The sequence below is a fragment of the Rutidosis leptorrhynchoides genome, chromosome 8 (assembly GCF_046630445.1).
Source record: "Rutidosis leptorrhynchoides isolate AG116_Rl617_1_P2 chromosome 8, CSIRO_AGI_Rlap_v1, whole genome shotgun sequence".
Taxonomy (NCBI): domain Eukaryota; kingdom Viridiplantae; phylum Streptophyta; class Magnoliopsida; order Asterales; family Asteraceae; genus Rutidosis; species Rutidosis leptorrhynchoides.
Window position 1 is genome coordinate 235,862,285 of NC_092340.1, and position 21,807 is coordinate 235,884,091.

Here is a 21,807-nt window from a genome sequence, read left to right on the forward strand (position 1 = left end):
TTATAACAAAATAATGAGATCATAAGTTAGAAAACTTAGATCCAACAAAAGAAATGAAGATTCAAAGCTAGAAAGCTTGAATCTTTGGTGTTCTTGAAGATCTTGAAGCATAAAGCGTAAATCTTCAAGTTACATGAAGATTACAAACACAAGTTTGGATCTTTACAACAAAATAAAGAGAATATAAGCTAAAAGATTTAGATCTACAAAATAAGTGAAGTTTCAAAGCTATAAAGCTTGAATCTTCCATGTTCTTGAAGGATTCAAATCCAAGTTTGAATCTACAAGATGTAACAAGATCTAAAAGCTAACAAGCTTGATCTTCATATGATGATGATGATTTCGTGTGTAATAAGAAGAAAAGAAGAACAAAAACCAAGAAATTTACAAGTTTTAGAGTGAGAAAGACTAGAGACAAAATAAATGAACATGTGTGTGTAAATTGTGAATGAGATCAAGTGTGAAATGCATGGAATTAGCTTGGTATTTATAGAGGGATGGGGTGTGGGGAGGCTCCTTAGGCATTAGGTTATGGGGGGACAAAAGGGATGACAACTTTGCTTTTTGGTTAATGGTTGTCTAAAGTTGGTGCTTATGTTAGGATCCCATGCAACATTAGAGATAATGGTAAGCAAAAATGCTAGTATGTTGGCTCTTATAAATGGGCATTTGTCTTACATATAATTGGGTCATTAACCATTAATAATTGGACTAATTAAATAGTCTAATAGCTAGAGTAGGGTGGGCTAAAGTCCAACAAGGTAGAAAGTCCAACAAGACTTACTAGTGTGTTCTAGTAAATTACTAAGCGTAATTAAGCATCCAAAAACTCAAGTAATTGTTATTATAAAATAACAATTAGTATTACGTAGTCATAATATTCCGATTATGACCAAAGTTAAATGTGTACCAGGTACATAGCTCGTTTCAAACGTCAAGTGACACTAACGGTCGTAAAAGCATTCGGGGATCAAGTTAAGTGATTACACACTTAATAGCACGTTGTAAGATATTATTGAAAGTAATTAATCATTAAATAAGATCCCAGAACATAAACTAGCTCAGTACGCACATATACGCAGTTTTGTGAAAGCACAAAAGCAAGTCAAAAAAGCCGCATCGTTACATAACTGCTTCAACAAATCATAATATAAGAACTTGAAAAAGACTCACCTACAAAAATAAACATCTAATATTTTCAACCTGGTCACACCTAACTAAACTTAAAGCAATGTGAAAATTAGATATAATGACATGGTTTAAATATATTATTTATGCCATTGGCTTCACATCAGGGGTGTGGCTGAATGTGCACTATAATATAATTATATAAATTTTGAATAAGTATAAAAAAAATGACAAATTTAGGGTTGATGAATGATGATAGAGATGGTATATACTGAAATAAGTCATGAAAGACTAACCACAGCTGAAAATGTGACTATCTTGGGCTCCAAGGTGGGGGCTTTGATACGAATGAAAGCACCCTTGTTACCCATCTGCAACAACATATATTCATAAACCGCAAAAAGAAAAAGAGTAATATAAAATAAGTAAAAAAAGGACTATACTAAGCACATTACACACACATGTATACTTGCACACGATGCCAACAAAATTAATCAAGAAGTATACAATTAAATACAAATTAAATTAGTTACCTGATCACAGTAGTTTGGAGCAGAAAATATTGTGATAAGCCTTCCATCATGCTCAATTTCATAGCCTTCATCTTTGACCTCATGAGACCTTATAAATAAATTCGAAAAATAAACGATAAAGTCAGATTCCCCAAATATCAACTTTTTTCCAACTCATCATATCTGAAGTCCCTCCAATTTATAAAAGTATTCATATCTTTGCACCATATCATCTTCAAGATGAAACACATAGTATTACCTGGATTATTAACCTTTATAAAACCTTTTTGTTATATCTCCACCAAAAAAGGGACCTACACCACGCTTACCGAGTAATATATTGTGAATCTCACCTTGTGATCCATGCTTCCCTTTGAATTAGCCTGAAGCCCAGAAACCACATATGGAAGAATTCTCTTCACAACATCAGTGTCAATAACAGTAAGGGAGCCTAAAACCTCTATAACGGCTACTGTACAAAAACTTATCACAGGTCTTGAAGGTTGAAGCTTCTTGGTAGGTGAGGCCTACATAGATAATTGTTAGTTTGCTACAATAAAAAATGTGACAGGTGAACATATGTTCCTTCGTAACAATTACATTAAAAAGACTTACCTAGTTGCATAAAGCTTCTAAAACCCCCATATCATTCAAACATTGCTGCGCAATTACCTTTCGGGGTGGTGGCGCACCAGATGTTTTAACACCCTCAAGAAACTTCCATTTACCATTTCTAAATCGTAAACAGAGGGTTAGCGAACAAACAAACACTTCAACTAATCCATAATTAATAAGTAAATTAATGGCACAATCTTACGCTGTATTGATAAGTTGCACAATCCGGACAAAAACATGGGTATCATGGTACCCTCCATCGATTGCGACTGAAATACAAACTAAACAAAAAAATTGAAAAAAGAACATTATTCCCGCAAATGAGACCAGTGCACCATCCATTGGAACTCCAAATTTTTATCCAGACATAATAATAACAAAAATCAGTTCATTCAAGCATTATAGCAAACAGTTAATGTGCATAATTAAATAAGATAATATTAGTTATAGAAAAAGTGAGATTAGAACCTTATGGTCAATACCTTTAACCAAAACCATAATGGTGTAGCGACCCGACAAAATCGTCATTGACGGCGCCGTCTACTTAGGTCCTGTTACGTGGTCATAAGTCTTTAAGACAACGTTTGACCAAAAATATGTCGCATTCATTTCAATTATAAAGATGTTTCAAAGTTTACAAAGTAGTTCGATGAACAAACATGTTACAACGTTTTAAGTACAATTGAAACCTATGCGACACAAATTAAGTTAAGTCAAAAGATGCTCCAAGTATGCATGTATACTCGACATCCAAGCAAGTATCAAATATAATGTGCGAAAGCATGTATCACCTAGCGTTCAAGGACCTGAGAAAACATATAGAAAACTATCAACGAAAAATGTTGGTGAAATCATAGGTGTATTAGTAACGTTGTTTTTGAACCACAAGATTTAATATAGTTGATTATCCAAATCGTTTGTATTCCAAAAGTACGTTCGCGAGCACCCAATTATCAAGACTTAACTGTTTTGTACCCTGTTACGTAGTGTTAGAACATACACTATACTCGAAAATATATTTCATCCGCTAACGGTAGCGAACCGTCCGAATGAGGGCTCGTCAAGCCAATGTGATCACATAACATAAGTTCACGTTTACACCCTGCAAGTGTAACTAATGATAATTGAATTGAGGCTTTTTGTTCTAACTCGTTGTGGAATGTTTGTTTTCGTACTTGTGTTCAAAGCGTAAAAGTATGATACGTATATGTTTCTCGTCCCATAGTTTAAAAGTAAAATTTGTTGAAAATGTGGGACTATGATCTCACCTTGGTTGCACAAATAGTAAATTGTACTTCACAAAGTAACGTGTGCAAGAACGAATGCTAGTCTTGACCTAAACAAATAGGTTCATATCAATATCGGTAAATACGGTTGGTCAAAGTGTTCAATTAGTCTATGGCTCATTACGACTCGATTAATATAGCATGTGAGTCAACTTGTCAAGTTTCATGCAAGATACAAAGATAAAAGCATGTTAGAATGATTGCATAAGTATATGGTTAAGTTTGGACAAAAGTCAACTTTGGTCAAGTCAAAGTCAACACATTCGGGTCGGGTCCCGAATTATTTTTTCGAGGTTTTTAATCATATATGAGCATGTTATAACAAGTTTCATGTTAATCGGAGGTGCGTAGCATAGTTAGAATTAAACGAAAAAGTGCACTTTTGAACAGCAAGGTTTGGAGCACCGCTCAACGGTATGGAGCACCGCTCCATGTATCTGTTCAGCAATTCTGGGCAGTTTGAACACTTAATGCACGAATCCAACTTCAAACAACCATAACTATTGAACCGTAAACATTCAAAACACGTATCTGATATCGTTGGAAAGGTAATGTAACAAGTAATACAACTAAACACTTTTCATCAAACAAAAACATCATTCACAATAATCGAATTCTCATCGATTTATCATTTAAAGCGCGTTATCAAGGTTTCAAGTTCGTAAAACGTATAAGATGATTCGGGAACTTACTACACACATATAATACACCGTTTCATAGATAATTACACACAATACTACTAAACACTTACAAATAACATTGCAAAGCTTTTAATGCATCAAAAATCACATTCAAGGCTACCAAACCCTAACCAACAATCATAAAATCCTTAATCATGTTAATGAGGCTTTTCCAAGTCATCTTACATACCAAATTGAAGTTACTGATGCTAGTAACACATTTAATACATGCACTTTTAACATCTAACAACATATGATCCACCAAGACTCAAGATTTAGCACACTCATTTCAAGTTTAAGCTAGTTACATCAAAATGACAAGAACAAGCATACAAATCATATATTCATGTTAGACTTGAGCCATAGACACTAATTAACACTTCTATAAGTTAAAAACATCAAGAACACAAAATTTAGTGTTTTTAGAAAGTAACCCAAATGCAATAAAGTTGGTATGGATTCGAAGAGGAAGATGCAAGGATTCCAAATATGTAATTTGTTTGAATTGATGTGTGAAGACCCGTCCTAATCCATCCGGACGAAGTCCATATCGATTATAAACGATTCACAACAGTTGATTACATCGCGAGGTACTTGACCTCTATATGATACATTTTACAAACATTGCATTCGTTTTTGAAAAGACAAACTTTCATTACATCGAAAGTTGACAGGCATGCATACCATTTCATAATATATCCAACTATAATTGACTTGATAATAATCTTGATGAACTCGACGACTCGAATGCAACGTCTTTTGAAATATGCCATGAATGACTCCAAGTAATATCTATAAAATGAGCAAATACACAGCGGAAGATTTCTTTCGTACCTGAGAATAAACATGCTTTAAAGTGTCAACCAAAAGGTTGGTGAGTTCATTAGTTTAACTTAAACAATCGTTTCCATCATTTTAATAGACCACAAGATTTCAGATTTCCATTTCTCATAAACATACGTCCCATGCATAGAGACAAAAATATCATTCATATGGATTGAACACCTGGTAACCGACATTAACAATATGCATATATAAGAATATCCCCATCATTCCGGGATCCTCCTTCGGACATGATATAAATTTCGAAGTACTAAAACATCCGGTACTTTGGATGGGGCTTGTTGGGCCCGATAGATCTATATTTAGGATTCGCGTCAATTAGGGTGTCTGTTCCCTAATTCTTAGATTACCAGACTTAATAAAAAGGGGCATATTCGACTTCGATAATCCAACCATAGAATGTAGTTTCACGTACTAGTGTCAATTTCGTAAAACAGTTATAAAAGTTGCGCATGTATTCTCAGCCCAAAAATATAAAGGGTAAAAAGGCAAATGAAACTCACGATACTGTATTTTGTAGTAAAAATACATATGACGTCATTGAACAATGCAGGGTTGGCCTCGGATTCACGAACCGATATCAATTGTGTATATATTAATACGTATAATGTAAGTTACAAAATTTCATTTATTAATATGTATTATTTATATATTATAGTTTTGTAGAATTTATTCTAACCTTTATTTTAAAACGTATACTTATATTATATTTTAAGTTATATTTTATATATATATCTATTTTATGTATATATATCTATAATGATTTACGTTTATATAAATAGTGACATTAATATATTTATATACATATATTTGTGGTTAGTATTGTATTTATGAAATTTTATTAGTTTGTTATGTGAATTATTAATACAATCCTAGTATATACCATAAGTATATATATAGTGTACAAAAGATTTATTTGTTAAAATAATAATTTAGATAATAATGATTTACTAATAATAATAATAATTTTATTAATAATGATAATACTAATAGCAAAAAAAATGAAAATGATAACTGTTAATGATACTAATAATAATAACTCTAAAATAATATTAATACTAATACCATACTTATGTTAATAATAAGGGTTCTAATATTTATAAAATGATAAATGATAATCATAATAATACTAGTAAATATTAATGATGATACTGATAAATATGATATTATTAATTGTAAATGTACTGATGATACTATTATTTATAAACCGGTACAAATTCTAATATTGATGATAATAATATATTTTTATTTCCTTCATAATAATAATAATGATAATCATAATCATAATCCTAATGATGATAAAATACTAAAATGATAAGTTTATTACTAATAATAATATTATTAAACCTATCATAATAATAATAGTAATGTCTATAATACTTTCAAATATGATAACAAGTATGATACTAATAATAACAATAACAATAATAATCAAAACAATCACAATAATAATAATAATACTAATAATAATTAATATATAATAACAATAATAAAATTAGAAAAGAAAACTACCTCACATGAAAAGAGTTTAAAAAAAAAACTACCGTCCTCTGGACTCGATCTCGTGACCACATGCTCACACGCAAACACTCTCGACCATCCCACCAATTCTGATTCTCTGTACTAATATCGAATTTAAATTTTATATATAAACTGTTTTTCTTCTATTCCTCTTCTTCTCCACAAGTCTCATGGATTCAACAAAACATCAATAACCAAAAAAAAAAAAAAAAAATCGGGGTTCCCTTTAAAGCTTCAAAACATTACAGAAAAAAAAAAATTTGGGTTCTAAAATAAAAAAAAAAAAAAAATACTAAAGGCCTACTGCAGCGTCGGTTCTTGGAACAAAACAAAAAAAATTGATTTCGTAATAGATAACATTATAGATAATGTTTATAACACGAAATAGTTTTCTAAACATGTATAAAAACTACTGGAATCGTCAATTTGATCAGAAACATATACACGAACGCGAATTTGTCTCAAGAACAATTGTTGACTTTTTTTAAACTAAACTTTGACTTCAAAATTCAAGATCGATATAAAGATTTGAGAGTTGAGATTTTGCAGATAGATTCAAAGAAAGATTTCTAACCTTTCTGCATTTTTAGATTTTGAAACTTTATTCGAAATTGAATTAAGAGAAGAAAAAAAATTGGAGCGTGCAGAGAAGAAGAAAAAAAAATCGCTGTGCTCTTTAATCCCATTGGATTTCCTTTTTATTTGATTTGCAATTATACATAATCATGTTGTAATAATAGAGATCGGTTGATAAAAAATGGAGAAAATGTCAACACAGGTTCACGAGTTGGGAGCAGGAAAGAAACAAAAAAAATAATAATAATAGAGATAAAGGATACAGAGGTCACGCGTATAATATAGATCCCTACTTTTTTTTAATTAATAATAATAATATATAATAACAATACTATTAATATCTAATAATATTAATAAAATTAATAATAATGATAAATATAATATTAATGATAATAATAATTGTAAAAATGATAATAATAATAATAATAATAATAATAATAATACCATACTAATTATGATAATATTAACATTTTATCGATAATAATAATATTAGTAATAATAATCTAATTTATACATCCAATTTCATCTTTATATGATATAAAGTGATATTATGAATACAAATATTGATATTTGACGATACAAATAACATTACTACAAAAACTATATTTGTATTTAAATTTAATTTATTAATATCATCTATTATTATGTAATATTTAATAATTATGTAATATGTATTGTAACATATACTGAATATTATATATTTATGCATTTTAATATAAATATATTATAATATTTATTTACATACTAATTATATTATACTTATGTATGTAATTATGAAAAATATAAATGTTTTATATATGTAAGTATTATATATATTTATTAAAATAGTACATTATTTCATCATAGATATATTATAAATTTCTACATATACATAATATAATAATTATGTATAAAATCATATATATATAGTTATATTTATGTATATATGTATACTACCATATATATAAAATCATGTTTTAAATGTTGAGTAGATGATTAATTATGTATATTAAACAATTAACTACAAAGTATAACATTGTACATTTAATATTTTGATAACTTTGGTAAAATATGTTTGAATCATTTATATACAATATACTTACTATATATATTCAAAATGAAAATCTTTAGTTATTAAATGTTATCTTTTATAATAACAAAATTACTTAATAGTTCATTAATACTAATATAATTAGTTTTATATATAATTATTTATATTTACATTCTTAGTTACAATTAAAGGTTCGTGAATCGTCGGAAATAGTTAAAGGTCAAATGTTATCATGAAATAGTTCAAACATAATGAGACTCGGTTTAATAGACTTTGCTTATCGAGTCGAATCATATAAGATTATGTTTAAATTTGGTCGGAAATTCCCGGGTCATCACAGTACCTACCCGTTAAAGAAATTTCGTCCCGAAATTTGAGTGAGGTCGTCATAGCTAACAATAAATATGTTTTCCTGACGAATATGAGTTGATAACTTGAGTTTTATCATCATTGAGTAATATGGATAAAAATAATTCGATTATTCGAAGAGTGCGAATGAAGCTATTCACAAAAGGATGAAATGAGAAACAAAGATTTGTTTTTAACTTTTGACGTAGTCAGGTTTGAATTTAGAAAATAAGGCGCGTCTTAACTTTTGACATTGCCTTGGTTGAATTCCGGAATTTAAGGGATTTAAAGAAAATCTTGAAGATCTATAAAATCTGATTCTTCGGGATTTATGGAAATTAAGATCTCTTTAATTAAATACGGTGATCTGCCCCGATTACTACGTCTGATATTTCTAGTATAAATTAAGCTCTTCCTTTCCATTATTCTCACCATTATTATACTTTCTTTCTTAGTTCATACATCCAAAAGATTCTGAAAATGATTAATCCAGTTCTGATCCTTGTCCTCATCCTTACTATCGCAACAATCATTCTTCTTTTCCAACTTCCACCAGAGGAATCTGCTTTCTTCTACTTCGCCCTCAGGATTATAATGTTTTTAATTCTCCCGTGTCTTTATGTTGCGATAAACATTGATATACACGGTTTGTAATTTATGTGTTGTTATCGGACTTTATATTCTCCCTTATATTTCAAAGCTCTATGCTTTTGTTTTCTCTTCCCGACTTCAAGTCAAGCGAATAATGGTCCAGAATTTATAGATATAGAGTTTCGAATGATTATAATGTTCTAAGCATGAAGGAACGTGATAGCACGATTTTATTTTCAAATTTATCAACATCACCGAAGATAGAACCATCAAGAATACATTTTCTTGATTTGTTACGGAGTTAAGTAGGATGAAAGAGTTATGTAACATGGCACATGATGACGTTATGATCTGTGAATCATCACGTTTCATTTAGAAACTCAGCATGACTTACTGTAATATAATCACGTTGATCAAGTGTCATTATATTATACTAACTCATGCATCAGTTCCCATCATTACTACAATAACATTCATATTTTAAGCTTGAAAATTTACAGAATATAGAAACTAACAGTTTCTATATGATGTAATACTGATAGCATGAAAAGATTAATGATTTCAGATAAGAATAGTTATAAAAATATCTCCAGAAATATGGAGGATATTTATAATGAAAGGTACGATAATATCTCAGAATATCTAAGATCAGAGGATGATAGAAACTATTGTCTGCAAGGGTTTAGAGTAAGGAGCAAGTTATTCACTATAGACTTTAGCAGACATTGAATTATTTGGATTCTTTGAAGTCAAACTTATTCTTTGTGATTTATCCACGGCTTTCTTCATAGTTTCGCATAATCTGCTTTTCGGTACTATATTTTCTATTGAATGTTTCCAATATATTGATACACAGGAAGCACGAAGAGGTATATAATTTCGGACGAGAATATTTATGAAAATATCCTCAGAAATATCAAAGATATTGATGATGATATTTTGGAATTTCTAAGTTCGACGGTTGATGGAGAAAGATTTTCCGCAAGATTTTAACATGACTTCGGAGCAAGATATTCTCTAAAGATTTCAACGGATCCAGAATTACCTGAATCCTTTGAATATAGGATTTGGTCCTTGTATTTGTCCTTGGTCTCCTTCATGGGTAACTCAATCTGTTTTTCAATACCCAATTTTCTATCGAGCGTTCCTAACACTCCTTTCTTTATCATCAAATTTTTGTCCGTTTAGACCATCTACCATTTTTCTGTTTCCTCTGCATTTAATGCTATGATATCTGAATCATCGGTTATTAATCCGAGGTGGTTTCAGGAGAATTGTGTTTTTAGATGATTAAACGCTGATGGTAATATGATGGAATATGAAAGGTTACCTGGTAACAATAAAAGAGCACGCGTATATATAAACGTTATAATAAGGTTGTTTCGTACGAAAAGTTGAAGTTGACTTGTTGGAGCTGTGACAAAATTGGCTAATTTTGAAAAGGGATCGCAAAGTTGTTTTTGTTAATAAATGCCAAAGGATCTGACGCGGCTACGTGTTGAACTTTTACTCAATTGCCGAGAGTTTCTCAGGTGCATAACTATATGCATAAATCTTTCCTTCCGTAGATGAAGTGCGGTTGATTCATCCTATCGATTGAGGTGTTTTCAAGAATCATGAAAAGTTTGAACGCAGAATGTAATCGTGAAGATACAAATGAGGTTTAAGACGAAATCAAGTGGCAAACTTGAAGAATTGTTTAGTTTCATATGTTATATTCAATATTTTAATTCATTTTAATTGTCCAATGTTATTAGTCCACAGTCGATAGTCCACAGTTGACAGTGCAATCATTCATATATAGTTTAATATATAATATTTGAATTAATTAATACGTATCGTGACCCGTGTACATGTCTCAGACTCGATCACAACTCAAAGTATATATATTATTATAGAATCAACCTCAACCCTGTATAGAGAACTCGATCATTACTGCATATAGAGTGTCTATGGTGATTCCAAATAATATATATAGATGTGTCGATATGATATGTCAAAACCTTGTATACGTGTCCCGATATTTAAAGTGCGTAAAATAAATAACAGAAATTAAATGACGATAAATAAAGTGCGTAAAGTAAATAACAGAAATTAAATGACAATAAATAAAATTGCGAGAATATAAATTGCGATAAATAAATTGCGATAAATAAAATGTAATACGGAATTAACAGTTAGCTAGGAACAGTTAGCTAGGATTTTGTTAGCGTGGTTTCTTAATAAAATTTAATATTGTTAATTAGTCTGTTTCTAATCAATTTTTATTGTGTCCATTATTTCTTCATTATGCCACTTGTTGGATTCTGATAGGTCAAAATTCAAATATGAAATTGAATTTGAATGAAAATAGTTATTCTTTGGTGAATGGATAAGTATCCCGGTGGTTGTAAATAGGATAGTGAATAACTGTTGAATCAGATTCGAAGAATATACAGTGTAACTTATTAATGTGAAATTTAAATATTCCTCGGGTATTACCTACCCGTTAAAATATTTTTATTATTAACAGTTTGTACAAAAGAATTTTTAATTACAATCTTTATGAAAACATATATACATATATATTTTCTTCAAATGTAATCATGAATTTAATGAGTTAACATGATATTAAACTCATTTAGTTTTCAGTTGGAACTAGAATAAATAATCTCTAAAACATTAGAGATTACATAATCACCATGTCGAACGAAGATAACTGATGTAGAATGTCATGTAGAATGATGATTATACTCGAGGTATAGATTGAGATGTTGAGGCATGTGATATTGAAATTTGGGTTGTTGGTGGTACTGTTGGTGCCGGTGATTTGGATGAAGCTGGTACGTTTTGCACCATATTTTCCAAGACTACAACTTATGCGCGAAGTTCGTTAACTTCTTCTATTACACCAGGATGATTGTCGGTTCGGACGAGCGGATGAATGAGGTTTAGAATCTGAGATAGTATATGATCGTGATGAGATACTTTGGAAATGAGAGAGAAAATGGTGTCTCGAACAGGTTCGCCGGTAAACGTTTTAGGTTCATTGTCAAGAGGTGAATTTGGTTAGTGGAAATGATCGCCTTCTTCGCGTTTCCATTGATTAAGTCGACTACGAACCCATCTCCAATTCATTCAGAATAGATGATGGCTAATTGATCGATTCATTCCGGTTACTCTGCTTTCGGAGCTCGAGTGGAAATCCATATCGAAATAGCTGTCGGAATAACTATCGAAATAGCTATCGAAATCTGATGGACTCGAACTGGTTGAGGGATTCATCTCGTACGATCAGATGAAGGATTTTCGATAAGAAATAGATTATAGGATGTAGATTAGTACCCTGCAATACATAATTTACATATGCATATATAATACTAAAATCCCATAAGCTACGGAGGAATCTACGGAAGCTGTCAGGCAAAGGTAACAATAACAGATACGCTAAGATATGAATTTAACTATACACTGTCTATGCAATAAAGGCAGTAAGACGTGTCTTAGACTTTAAGGATGATAAGCAAATAATTTTTCGATACTAAATGATAAGCAAAACTTTTGACATGCAAACACGGTCGAAGTCCAGACTCATTAATGCATTCTAACGACTGTCAGTTAGACTCACTAATGCAAGACCTGGTTCGCTAAGACCACCGCTCTGATACCAACTGTGAAGACCCGTCCTAATCCATCCGGACGAAGTCCATATCGATTATAAACAATTCACAACAGTTGATTACATCGCGAGGTACTTGACCTCTATATGATACATTTTACAAACATTGCATTCGTTTTTGAAAAGACAAACTTTCATTACATCGAAAGTTGACAGGCATGCATACCATTTCATAATATATCCAACTATAATTGACTTGATAATAATCTTGATGAACTCGACGACTCGAATGCAACGTCTTTTGAAATATGCCATGAATGACTCCAAGTAATATCTATAAAATGAGCAAATACACAGCGGAAGATTTCTTTCGTACCTGAGAATAAACATGCTTTAAAGTGTCAACCAAAAGGTTGGTGAGTTCATTAGTTTAACTTAAACAATCGTTTCCATCATTTTAATAGACCACAAGATTTCAGATTTCCATTTCTCATAAACATACGTCCCATGCATAGAGACAAAAATATCATTCATATGGATTGAACACCTGGTAACCGACATTAACAATATGCATATATAAGAATATCCCCATCATTCCGGGATCCTCCTTCGGACATGATATAAATTTCGAAGTACTAAAACATCCGGTACTTTGGATGGGGCTTGTTGGGCCCGATAGATCTATATTTAGGATTCGCGTCAATTAGGGTGTCTGTTCCCTAATTCTTAGATTACCAGACTTAATAAAAAGGGGCATATTCGACTTCGATAATCCAACCATAGAATGTAGTTTCACGTACTTGTGTCAATTTCGTAAAACAGTTATAAAAGTTGCGCATGTATTCTCAGCCCAAAAATATAAAGGGTAAAAAGGCAAATGAAACTCACGATACTGTATTTTGTAGTAAAAATACATATGACGTCATTGAACAATGCAGGGTTGGCCTCGGATTCACGAACCTATATCAATTGTGTATATATTAATACGTATAATGTAAGTTACAAAATTTCATTTATTAATATGTATTATTTATATATTATAGTTTTGTAGAATTTATTCTAACCTTTATTTTAAAACGTATACTTATATTATATTTTAAGTTATATTTTATATATATATCTATTTTATGTATATATATCTATAATGATTTACGTTTATATAAATAGTGACATTAATATATTTATATACATATATTTGTGGTTAGTATTGTATTTATGAAATTTTATTAGTTTGTTATGTGAATTATTAATACAATCCTAGTATATACCATAAGTATATATATAGTGTACAAAAGATTTATTTGTTAAAATAATAATTTAGATAATAATGATTTACTAATAATAATAATAATTTTATTAATAATGATAATACTAATAGCAAAAAAAATGAAAATGATAACTGTTAATGATACTAATAATAATAACTCTAAAATAATATTAATACTAATACCATACTTATGTTAATAATAAGGGTTCTAATATTTATAAAATGATAAATGATAATCATAATAATACTAGTAAATATTAATGATGATACTGATAAATATGATATTATTAATTGTAAATGTACTGATGATACTATTATTTATAAACCGGTACAAATTCTAATATTGATGATAATAATATATTTTTATTTCCTTCATAATAATAATAATGATAATCATAATCATAATCCTAATGATGATAAAATACTAAAATGATAAGTTTATTACTAATAATAATATTATTAATACCTATCATAATAATAATAGTAATGTCTATAATACTTTCAAATATGATAACAAGTATGATACTAATAATAACAATAACAATAATAATCAAAACAATCACAATAATAATAATAATACTAATAATAATTAATATATAATAACAATAATAAAATTAGAAAAGAAAACTACCTCACATTAAAAGAGTTTAAAAAAAAAACTACCGTCCTCTGGACTCGATCTCGTGACCACATGCTCACACGCAAACACTCTCGACCATCCCACCAATTCTGATTCTCTGTACTAATATCGAATTTAAATTTTATATATAAACTGTTTTTCTTCTATTCCTCTTCTTCTCCACAAGTCTCATGGATTCAACAAAACATCAATAACCAAAAAAAAAAAAAAAAAAAAAAATCGGGGTTCCCTTTAAAGCTTCAAAACATTACAGAAAAAAAAAAAAAATTTGGGTTCTAAAATAAAAAAAAAAAAAAAATACTAAAGGCCTACTGCAGCGTCGGTTCTTGGAACAAAACAAAAAAAATTGATTTCGTAATAGATAACATTATAGATAATGTTTATAACACGAAATAGTTTTCTAAACATGTATAAAAACTACTGGAATCGTCAATTTGATCAGAAACATATACACGAACGCGAATTTGTCTCAAGAACAATTGTTGACTTTTTTTAAACTAAACTTTGACTTCAAAATTCAAGATCGATATAAAGATTTGAGAGTTGAGATTTTGCAGATAGATTCAAAGAAAGATTTCTAACCTTTCTGCATTTTTAGATTTTGAAACTTTATTCGAAATTGAATTAAGAGAAGAAAAAAAATTGGAGCGTGCAGAGAAGAAGAAAAAAAAATCGCTGTGCTCTTTAATCCCATTGGATTTCCTTTTTATTTGATTTGCAATTATACATAATCATGTTGTAATAATAGAGATCGGTTGATAAAAAATGGAGAAAATGTCAACACAGGTTCACGAGTTGGGAGCAGGAAAGAAACAAAAAAAATAATAATAATAGAGATAAAGGATACAGAGGTCACGCGTATAATATAGATCCCTATTTTTTTTTAATTAATAATAATAATATATAATAACAATACTATTAATATCTAATAATATTAATAAAATTAATAATAATGATAAATATAATATTAATGATAATAATAATTGTAAAAATGATAATAATAATAATAATAATAATAATACCATACTAATTATGATAATATTAATATTTTATCGATAATAATAATATTAGTAATAATAATCTAATTTATACATCCAATTTCATCTTTATATGATATAAAGTGATATTATGAATACAAATATTGATATTTGACGATACAAATAACATTACTACAAAAACTATATTTGTATTTAAATTTAATTTATTAATATCATCTATTATTATGTAATATTTAATAATTATGTAATATGTATTGTAACATATACTGAATATTATATATTTATGCATTTTAATATAAATATATTATAATATTTATTTACATACTAATTATATTATACTTATGTATGTAATTATGAAAAATATAAATGTTTTATATATGTAAGTATTATATATATTTATTAAAATAGTACATTATTTCATCATAGATATATTATAAATTTCTACATATACATAATATAATAATTATGTATAAAATCATATATATATAGTTATATTTATGTATATATGTATACTACCATATATATAAAATCATGTTTTAAATGTTGAGTAGATGATTAATTATGTATATTAAACAATTAACTACAAAGTATAACATTGTACATTTAATATTTTGATAACGTTGGTAAAATATGTTTGAATCATTTATATACAATATACTTACTATATATATTCAAAATGAAAATCTTTAGTTATTAAATGTTATCTTTTATAATAACAAAATTACTTAATAGTTCATTAATACTAATATAATTAGTTTTATATATAATTATTTATATTTACATTCTTAGTTACAATTAAAGGTTCGTGAATCGTCGGAAATAGTTAAAGGTCAAATGTTATCATGAAATAGTTCAAACATAATGAGACTCGGTTTAATAGACTTTGCTTATCGAGTCGAATCATATAAGATTATGTTTAAATTTGGTCGGAAATTCCCGGGTCATCACATGATGTTTGCTAGATCTTGAATAGATGATGAATCTTTGATTGAATGTTGAGAGGATTTGGAAGTATCAAAAGGAGAAAGAGGAGATGAATGAGTTAGTGGAGGAGAAAGGTTTGACTATTTGACCTAGTCAAATCTTTGGTCTCTTGGCAAGTTTAGTCCCTCAAGTTTAAAAGCGGGTGCGTGAATTACCTAAACGAAAGATTTTAAGAACGCGTATTAACGGGAGATGTTATCATTATATAACGGACTTTAAAATAACTAAACGGAAAAAGACGGAATGTTACAAATGGTAAACCCTAAAATCAACAGATATATGTATAGAAAACTATAATGGTAAATGGTTACCTCATTTTGAGAATAGGAACATTAGTCAGCAGTGGTAACAGCAGCGCCAGCGACGACGGTGTTAACAGCAGCGACAACAGTGGTGGATTCACTATGGTTTGGATTTTCTAGAGTTTTTTTATTTGAGAAACAGGAGCGTATCTGGAATGTGACAAGTTTTTTAAGGATTTAATGATGCAGGAAGTAGATGAAGAAGAAGATGATGGAGAAGTTTTTGATGGAGATGAAAAAGCAGATGAAAGTAACATTTGAACCCTAACTTGAAAAGAGGCGTGGTAATTATGTTGAGTTCAAAGTAATCTGTTTCAGTTACAGAGTTACTTGGTATTTTAATTATACTGATTTAAATTTAATAAAAATATAATTTTTTTTAAACATAAGATAGAAAAAAAAAAAAAAATAAGCATGACATCAGCAGACTGAGATTAATTTTTTTTTCTTTCTAATTTTCTTTTATAAAAAAAAATTGTTATTTATTAAGGTTGGAGATTTAATATTAGTTAGAGACTATAGATACGAGTAATATATAAACACTAATTTGTTTTTATTCGAAAGCAAACATGCTATAGGAATGACACTATTTACGTAACAAATCTTTTAATCGTATAATCTAATCATCACTCTCTTTTTTTCCGGTATATATCCGTTCATTCATCTCCTCCTCTCTCCTCACTCACTTTCTACAATGACAAAATTAACATTTCATCTCCTTTGCATTCTTTTCACTTTATCACTCCACTCAACTCTTTCCCGTACATTCTTCCCAACTTCCACAGGACTTTCATCGGAATTAAATGTCTCCGATTCCATCCATAAAACTCTATCCACACTCTCAATCACTTCTCCCACTTCACACCCCAAAACGGCATCGTTTGACTCTGACCTCTCTACTTCTTCTGTTCTTTCTCTACAACTGCATTCTCGAATCTCAGTTCACAAATCCTCACACCAAAACTACGAGTCAGTTATTTTATCTAGACTCGCTCGTGACTCGCTCCGAGTCAACTCACTTCAAACTAAATTAAAACTAGCCGTTAACGGCGTCAAAAAGTCAGATCTAAAACCGTTAGACAGTCAACTTTTAAGTGAAGATTTACAAGTTCCGGTCACTTCAGGTACAAGTCAAGGAAGTGGAGAGTATTTCGTCCGAGTTGGAATCGGTCATCCACCGAGTCAACTTTATATGGTACTTGATACCGGAAGTGACGTTAACTGGCTACAATGCGCACCGTGCGCTGATTGCTACCAGCAAACTGATCCGATTTTCGAGCCGATGGCGTCATCTTCCTACTCACCTGTCACATGCGACGCACATGACTGCAAGTCTCTTGACGTTTCTGAATGCCGTAACGGCACGTGCATGTACGAAGTCTCATACGGTGACGGTTCGTACACCGTCGGCGATCTCGTGACGGAGACGGTTACTTTCACCGGATATAATGCCGTTCAGAATATCGCTATTGGATGCGGTCACGTTAACGAAGGATTGTTCGTCGGAGCTGCCGGATTGATTGGTCTCGGCGGCGGACCGTTATCTTTTCCGTCGCAAATTAACGCGACGTCGTATTCGTATTGTCTAGTTGACCGCGATTCTGACTCAGCGTCAACTCTCGACTTCAATTCACCGATTCCACACGATGCCGTTACAGTTACAGCTCCGTTGCTGCGTAACAAAAAACTTGAAACGTTTTATTACGTCGGATTGAGAGGATTAAGTGTCGCCGGAGAAATGCTAGGTGTTCCGGAGTCATTATTCAAGTTAACTGACGAAGGTGATGCCGGAGTGATAGTTGATTCCGGTACGGCGGTGACTCGGTTGCAAACGGAAGCGTACAATGCGTTACGAGACGCATTTGTAAAAAGGACGAAGGATTTAACGGCGACTAACGGAGTTGCGTTATTTGACACGTGTTATGATTTATCGAAAAAGAAAAGTGTACAAGTGCCAACGGTATCATTTCATTTCAGTAACGGGGGAGTATTGGATTTACCGGCTAAGAATTATTTGATACCGGTTGATTCGGTTGGGACGTTTTGTTTAGCATTTGCTCCGACGTCGTCTACTTTATCGATTATTGGTAATGTACAACAGCAAGGGACACGTGTCAGTTATGACCTTGAAAACTCCCTCATTGGATTCTCCCCTGATAAATGCTGAAACGTTACTCAAGAATTATTTAAATTATTGTTTATTTTAACCTATTTTTTAACTATTCGAAATTATGGGTTTCGATCGAGGTGTATTTTGTATCAAGGAGTGTCGTGTAAGATGGTTCTTGGAACACATTTGTAATAGCCACAATATTTTGATGGATGAATGGTTCTAAGCTTTTAGTTTATCAGTTCTAAACACTTATTTTTGCTTGTATAGATAGATGTACTAATAATGAACCCTTATATCGATATTGAACATAATCCAACGCAAAATGTACAAGGAAAACGGACAATAAATGTTTGGAAGGTGCACAAAATTGTACTACCTCCGTCTCATTCCAATGGGCCATTATTTCATTTTGGGTTGTCTCATTCTGATAGTCTACTTCCATAAATAGAAAAAAAAGAAGATATTTCATTGGTGGATCTGAAGAGAGAAAATATTTCATTGGTGGAGAAATGAAGTTAGTGGGATTTCCTAAAACTGTGTGTTTTTTGTCTGTGGACTATTGGAATGAGACGGAGGGAGTAATATTTATTTGAATCCATAAATTAAGTTGAGATTCAAGGGACCTATGATAGCGCGACATGTGACGCAAAAATCACATGTGATTGGAAAAAAATTTAAAAAACAAATTTTCGAAATATTTTTTTTTTCAATCACATGTGATTGAATTTTACATGTATAATCACATGTAATTGACATGCAAAATTACATATGATTGTAAAAAAAATTGCGAAAAAATAATTTTCGAAAAAAAAAATTTCAAAAAAAAAATAAAAAAAATTTCGAAATTTATTTTTTTTTAAATTTTTTTCTTAATCACATGTGATTTTCGTGTTACATCCGCGCTCTCATTGGTATTTGAATTTTAAGCCAATTACAACTCAATTTTTAAAATATAAAGAAAAGTTATTAACACACCAAATGATACGGACACTTGTTATGCGAGCGAAGCAAAGCAATTTGAACATTTTATGCGACTTTCCACGATGACCACTCAAATAAACTTAACCCAAGTGAGATATCGCTCTTCATGTATGGTTCATCATTACACTTATATAGTGGAAGGTGTCAAATGATAAAAAAAAAAAAAAAAAAAAGCCCTTAAATCACTGTAGCAACATGACATCTAATGTAATGTTTGATATTTTTGATTGGCATTTTTGTTATAATAATAATAATAATATAGATATGGATAGTCAATTTTGGTGTATACATATAGTCAATTTTGGTACACAAAGTATGTATTTTTATATTGAGATTTTAGGCTATAAATACTCATGAATGCAAGCATTAAACTTACACCATTTCACACACTTACAAAGTGTTTCTTTCTTTCTCCATTATCATCTTTGTTCTTACACTTCATTATTAGTATTCTTAATCAAGAATCAAATCACTAAAGGTAGTTATAAGCCTACTGAATTATAACATCAAGAATCAAACCACTAAAGGTAGTTATAAGCCTACTGAATTATAACACGTTATCAGCACGATAATCTTAATACTAAATATGGTTGGCTCTGCCACCAAAATGATATATGGTCGGTTATACCACCAAAATGATATATGGTCGGTTATACCACCAAAATGATATATGGTCGGTTATACCACCAGAATGATATAGGTCGGTTATACCACCTGAAAAAATATATGGTCGACACTGTCGCCAAATTTTCATTTATGTTTACTAATATTTATATTTTTGTTATATAACATTTATTTATGATTGCTTACACATGGTCGACACTGTCACCTACTTATCATTTATGTTATATTAAATTTATGTTTAATGTTTATATACTTATGAATATAAATTGACTCTAATTTATCATGATGTTTGTTTTAATTTTTGATAATAGAAAATGTCGAATCTGGAAAAGCTTAAATTTACTCCTTTAGAATCAACTGGAAACAACTACATGCCATGGGTTATAAAAGTAAAAATGCATCTTAAATCAATGGGCATTCTTGAAACCATAAATGAAAACAACACTTGTTCTGAAAAAGAACAAGCTACGGCATGTTGCTTTATTCATCAACATATTGATGAATGCTTACAAAATAATTATGTGACTGTAGAAGATCCCCATGTTTTATGGGAAGGTCTCAAAAGCAGATTCAATAATCAAAGAGAAATTTTACTTCCAGCTGCAATGGAACAATGGAGAACATTAAGGTTCCAAGACTTTAAGAAAGTAAATGAATACAGCTCAGCTCTGTATAATACATGTTCACAACTTAAATTCTGTGGACATGAAATTAGTGATGCAGACATGATGGAGAAAACTTTCTCCACAATGAATGCTGCAAACATCACAGTGCAAAGAAATTTGAGAATGCTAAAGTTCAAAACATATCCTGAACTTAATTCATATCTCTTAGTTGCAGAGCAAAATGATGAGCTATTAATGAAAAATCAGCAATCCCGTCCTACTGGTACACTTGCAATCCCTGAAGCAAATACTGCAAATAATTATAAACAGGGACAAGGACGCGGGCAAGGTCGTGGTTATAATAACCATCACCATCATCATGCCAAAAGCCATAACTATGGTAGAAACCATCCTTATGGTAATGGTAATGGGCGTGGACGTGGTCGTGGTCGTGGCCGTGGTGGTCAAAGAAATAGTAATCCACGAAAATATAAATATCAACCACAAAACAAGCCCATTAAACAAGATGTTGAAGAAAATTCTTCTAAAAATTCTGAAGAATCTT

At 30.4% G+C, this 21,807-nt stretch overlaps 1 protein-coding gene across 1 annotated transcript; it reads left to right on the forward strand.

Annotated features, from left to right (window-relative positions):
• Positions 1 to 17,613: 17,613 nt before the first annotated feature.
• LOC139862618 (protein ASPARTIC PROTEASE IN GUARD CELL 1) lies at positions 17,614 to 19,222 on the forward strand. Its single transcript, XM_071851232.1, has one exon. The coding sequence runs from the start codon at positions 17,614 to 17,616 to the stop codon at positions 19,084 to 19,086; it is 1,473 nt and encodes a 490-aa protein (XP_071707333.1). The 3' UTR covers positions 19,087 to 19,222.
• The last annotated feature ends 2,585 nt before the right edge of the window (positions 19,223 to 21,807 follow it).